At 43.4% G+C, this 6,000-nt stretch overlaps 1 protein-coding gene across 1 annotated transcript in view; it reads right to left on the bottom strand.

Annotated features, from left to right (window-relative positions):
- The window catches only part of MRM3 (mitochondrial rRNA methyltransferase 3), a 60,961-nt gene extending 56,466 nt beyond the window's left edge, over window positions 1-4,495 (bottom strand). Inside the window, exon 1 of the mRNA XM_085649353.1 lies at window positions 3,949-4,495. Coding sequence (XP_085505479.1) covers window positions 3,949-4,460 — 512 coding nt within the window. The 5' untranslated portion in view covers window positions 4,461-4,495. The remainder of the gene's footprint in view (window positions 1-3,948) is intronic.
- Between the last annotated feature and the right edge of the window lie 1,505 nt (window positions 4,496-6,000).

Below are 6,000 nucleotides of genomic sequence, written 5' to 3' on the forward strand. Positions count from 1 at the left end.
TGGAAAAAGGCTCTTTTATGGGGTGGGAGGGGGGCAGCGGCATCCTTTCCAGTGAGGGAAGCCAGATTTGCATACCAAAGGCGGTGAGCTCTTTGAACCTCTGAGGGTCAGTAACTAGACTGTGGTGGCAGGTTGGCTAGGACAAGTCAGTCAGCACACTAATAGTTGGTAGGTTTCAGGGATCCCCTCTAAGGTGCCTTCTGGATGCATGTATTAGTAAATCCATCACTGCAATCAGTGTGGGTTTATTAATATAAGATGTTTGAAACATCTTGAGTTTCAGTGAAGCCATCATGTAGCTGGTGAGCTCGTTTTCACCAGTGTCCAGCTCATGTACTTAAAATGGCTTCCCTGGTCACTTGTCCTGGCAGTAACTGAACTGACCAGCACAGGGGCATACCTGCTCATGCAGATATGTCCATACATGCAGCATGGTGAACCCTGCCTGAGGGCTGTAAGGACTGCTGTAGGGGTGACTTACCCAGGCTGCATGCAGTGTCTGTGGGCATACCACAGAGGCATTTGTGCCATGTCATGTTTTCAGACATGCAGCCTGCGATGGCCATCTACCTGTGCTTAGTGAGGGGTCTCTCGGATGGCACAATTTGTGCTGCAGGCCTTACACACTGCAGCCCTTCGGGGTCCTCTTTAGTACCTCATGCCATAGGTACCACGGGTACCATGTACTAGGGACTTACAGGGGGTGCTAAAGATATTGCCAACTGGGGTAAAATTGCACAATATTAGGGAAAGAGTTCTGGCACTGGGGACCTGTTTAGCAGGATCCAATGCACTTTCAGTCCAAACTGCATCGAATACCAGGCAAAAAGTGGGGTTGGCCATGTCAAAAAGGGGCATTTTCCTATGGTGTGCAGGAATGCAACTTCAGTGCCATAATAACCCAAAGAATGGTAAAATATACAGTTTGAAACCAAATGCAAAAAGATGAAAGTAGCCTAAAATTCCTATAGAAAAAGAGCACAAAAAAAGAAGTAATGGTAAAAAAAAAAAAAGTTGAGCGCACACAACGAGACTGCAAGGTTTTGTAAAAGTTGACCATTTTCCAAGCTGTGTAGAACAAGCAAGAAAGGCAGAGTTAACTTATTTATAGAAAAAGATTATTTTAAATGGGGTGATAAAATTGGTATTGCCGGAGGCAAAGGGAATTTCAATATTAGATTAAGTTAAAACAGGGTGTGGTATTAGTAAGATATCAAGGCTGTGTAATATTGTTGCCTGATAGGGGAAAGTACTTACATCATGCTAAAACACCCCCTTCCCAGGTGTCACAAACAAATTGGCTATGCTTAAAGAGATGTCTCCACTTCAGTTGCATTGCAAGATGGGGCAATTGCTTTGAATATTACCCAGAGGATGCTAAGAACACATTTTGGTGGCCTGACATTGACCAAAATGTCAAGTTGATGATAAATATATGTATAACATTTGTTGTCTGGAACAGTGGTTCCTAACCTTTTGACTAACTGATGACCCCCATTGAGTCACTACAGAAAGCAGGGAACCCACAAGCAATTTGAACTATTTAAATTTGATACATTAAAACAGTAATTTGCAGAAAATACAAGTGCACACCAAACAAATATTCGAACTTCTTAAGATTTTATTTTATATTGAAATACATTGCAAAAAAAAATAAAGAAAATGTAACACGAAGGTTGGTGCTGCATCTCAGCGACTAACTTTTCAATGTTTGGCTTTATTTCGCGTTACGAGGCTCCTGCTTCTGCCAGGGAACTGGGAACCCAAAACAGCCATGGCAAATGTTGTCAGACCAGCCCCCGTACAGTGCACACCAAGTGCAAAGAGTGAGCCTGACCATTACAAAAGGGGCTTTGGGGCGGCACTCCCACCAAGACAATTTGGGGAAGAATTGTAAATTCTACAACACTTCATCACGCTCAAACAGTGTCTCTCATCTCTCCATAACTCCTCTGTCACATGTATTTCATTTGTTTTATACCAGCTCTCATACACGTGTAGTGTGTTGAGCACTTAACATCACACACATACAGAGACAATGAATCATGCGTGTGTAAATTAGTGTATACAAAATGTCACATAAGCCAAAGGGGACTAGAAGGCGTAGGATTCACGTCATCCATACTGGTAGGCATTTTTAAGAGTGCCTGCTCTGGAGAAGCACAAACTAAGGATTCATAAAACAGTGGTTGCGCTGACTTATAATAATAAGAATGTATTTCTACCCAAACAAACCTTTTTTAGCAACATCGGGATAACAAAAGACCAGGAAAAAAACATAACTTACTAACTTGTACCAGGCAGTTTGCATGCAGCTCTTTGATGGCAGTTCACAGCTCACAGTGCTAGATTTCGACTGTAATCTATGAACTGCACAGTAACAAAAGAATCTGTGACAAAAGCAGTAACCCACCGAGCTATGCACATATACATGGTACAAGATCTTTGCAGCAGGTACATTAACCATCTGCGCTACTTTAGATGAGTCAAAGCTGGCAATGGACAATTCTCCCATCCCTCTGGCAGGTACATTAATCACCGGCGTTATCTTGACACTTATTGTTACCCAAAAACTGCTGATTATACAAGGAACTTTGCAGCTCTTTTAAAACTGCTGCCTGTGGACCCCCTGGGAATGTGTCACAGACCCCTGCGGGTCCGCGGACCACAGTTTGGGACCCATTGGTTTAGACGATATGAATTTTGGCAGAAAAGATTTCTCTACTCATAGTACACTCTGGTCCACAGTAGAAACACCCCAAATATTCTGAGAGATGTTACCCTGGACTTTGAGTCCTTATCACCTGTTCCACCATAATGTTAATTGGTGTGACTTTTTCTCAGCCTACAGCTACACCAGGAACGAAAGATCTTACAAGACATGTTGTTTAAAAATATGTGGTCAATACATAGGTTTTCTAGTACCCCTAGAAGTGCCAATTGTGTCAAGTTCACATCTAAGGAACCGGCAGACTTCCTGCAAGGAAAAGATACTGCTCACCATCACATGGCTCTGCAACATAGAGTCTCTAAACCACATAACCACTTATCTGTCTGGTTTGTAGATTATGACACGACACAGTAATGGGCTTAATGGGAGGGGGCTGGGGGGGGGGGGGGGGGAATAGTTGGTACCTGTTCAATGAGAAGAGGAGGTGTTTCACTTGGATTGAAGTAACCATAAAACCCCTGTTGGTCATGTTAGGTTGTCATGAGACTACGGTTACTGCTCATGGCCCTAGCAAGAGGTCCCATACTGGACTCTGACTAAACAGCACCATAGTAAACTAGCGCAGAAGTCTAGGATAAAGTCACCATCATTGGTATTATGTGACTCTACGACTGCCATATTTACTAAATAATGATGGATATGCCACAACTGACACAATCAATGTTAAATAAAAAATAAATTGCTTCTAGATCAATTGGATTAAAAGTTAGTAAAAATGCTACCAAGCTTGTTGCATCAGAAGGGCATTTCCAAAGGTAAAATGGTCACGGTTCAATTGCCGATTGACGTATTCGGGTGTTAAAATTGTTACGGAGATTAAACTTTTGCCCAATTTTAACGTGTAAAAACAATGCCAGCATTATGCCTCGCGATTTGCCTTTTCCTGCAGCAGTATTTGGTCCGTCCCTGCCATATAGTGCAGTAGCCCTGGATAAAGTAGTACAAAGGCAGGGATAATCAAACATAAATAACAAAAAGGTGACTACTCACACAGACGCGCGTTACAAAATGTTTAAATTGTCATTACCATTTCTTAGGTTTATATATGCGAGAAGATGTGTAAAAGCAATAAAGACGTCGGGATCAAACAGGCTCTTCGTGTGCCATGGTGGCGACGGTCAGGGGTTCAAGACTGGCAATGGCTCCCATGAGAAGAATGTTGAAGGGATAAAGTGCAGACACGTATGTTAAGTGCAGCCTGTAGAAAACAAACTTACGCCAGTCTTCTGTCGTCAGGCAATGCTTTTTCGTAACGTAGCCCTTCCAATAAGGACCCTGGATCTCTGCTGACCTCAGGTGATGTCCCTAGCGCCGAGGGCCTTGTTCTTCTGTATTGACCAGAATCCTGGTTCCCACCTGCAAAGGCAACAGTCCCCGACCTTTCCATTCCTTCATGACTCTTCCTTCCTCCTATAGGTTTATGGGTTTCAGCCTCCCAAATATGGCCTGGTTTCTCTCTTGTTTTGTAAGACGATCCTGATCGTAGGTGGTTGAGGGAATCATTAGTCTCCAGTTGCGGGGCCGGCCTCCCTGGTTTCAGCTTCTGTTTCGCACCTGTAAAATTAGGGGGGCCCGCATTCTGCGTGGCTGCGGCTTCATCATTCTTCGAGTATAAGACCTGCACAGGTCGCCTTCGCAACGCTCTCACCGACCGCCGGGCTTGTACAGTTCCTCCTTTCCAGAAGCTACCCAACAGTGCCACGGACATGCCCCGCATGAGCGCAGCCATCTTGCTGCTGTGATACCGCTGTCGCGGCGAGACGTCAGACGTAGGCGACGTTCTGAGGAAAGCCCTGCGCGTAGATGTGACGGCCATCTTAGAACGGGGAACATTTAAAGTTGGAACTGGCAGCCATTTTACCATTGACTTCCAGTGCGCGTAACTTTGAGCGTACTGTACACCGAAATTATTAACGCGTATCTATCTCTCCCAGTTTTCCATGCATTCTTTGGGCACATCTATTCCTCTTTGGTGTGCATCCCAATTTAATATGTTTTTGGATTTGAGCAGATGCATAGTGAATTCCAGGGTTTTAGAGACCCTGAAGGAACGACTTGTGGCGGCTGGTGGAATTTCAGTGATACGGTGTAAAAGTTGGTGATGAGTTTTGCGCTGCAAGCAAGCGAGGTGACCGAGCCAGACTCACTCAAGGGGTTCTCCAACGAGATTTTTATTTTTATTTTCTTAAACAGCTAATTTTAATAAAGAAATTTGTTAGGAAACGAGGTGGTTTATAAAGCAGCTCTGAACATGTATTCAATTTATATTGTCTGTCTATATTGGTCATTCTACTCCTTGCTGTTCTCACCACATGTGCACTTTATCCTCTTTCTATGAAACGCCTCTCCGTATCCTGTATACATAGTTGATATTCACGGTCCTCACTACAGTTTCTTCTCGCTCTCAACATCTCTCCGAAAGGTATTGCATTAATCTGACTTTTAGGGTGAGAGCTAGAAGCGTATAGGGTTGCACTGCATGAGGTAGGTTTCCGAAAAAGTCTATGTGTAGCTCGTCATCCTTAACATAGAGTTCTAAGTCCAGAAATTCAATGCGGTTCTTGCTATACTTGGTGGTGAATGCTATATTGGCATCATATTAAGATAGACAAAGAAATCATTCAGCTACGTCTCATTGCCTGTCCAAATCAACAGGCAATCATCGATGTACCGCCCCCAGTATAAAATATGATCAATCCACTTTGAACCTCCTAGGCCCCAGATATGCCCCTCCTCAAACACCCCCATAAAAAGGTTTGCATAAGAAGGGGCAAATCTGGAGTCCATCGCAGTTCCTTGCAGCTGTCGGTACCAGGAATGGTCAAACATGAACACATTATTTTCCAAAATAATCCTAGTCATTGATAATGTCTGTGTACAGGGCCGGGTGCTGACTCTTCGAGGGGGCGCCGTGTATGGAAGTATTTTATGTTTTAAAAGCACCTGCTGCTGCATTGCTGGCCTCCGGAAATTTTCATACAACAATAAAAATGTCAAGATAACTCAGGTGATTAATGTTCTTCCTGGACAGAGAAGGAGTTTTGTCTAGTGGAATTTTAAACTTATTTTATGGTAGCACAGAGGGTTAATATGCCTGCTGCAAAGAATGTGTACCATGCAGATCACAAAGTGCATATAGTTTAAATAGGTCAGTGCTTTTGTCAGAGAGATCCTTTTGTTGCTAGCAGTGTAGATGTTAAAATCCTAACATGGAACAGTGAGCTAATAACTGTCATCAAAAGAACTGCATACAAACTGTAAGGTATAGA

Source organism: Triturus cristatus, chromosome 3_2 (assembly GCF_964204655.1).
Source record: "Triturus cristatus chromosome 3_2, aTriCri1.1, whole genome shotgun sequence".
Lineage (NCBI taxonomy): Eukaryota > Metazoa > Chordata > Amphibia > Caudata > Salamandridae > Triturus > Triturus cristatus.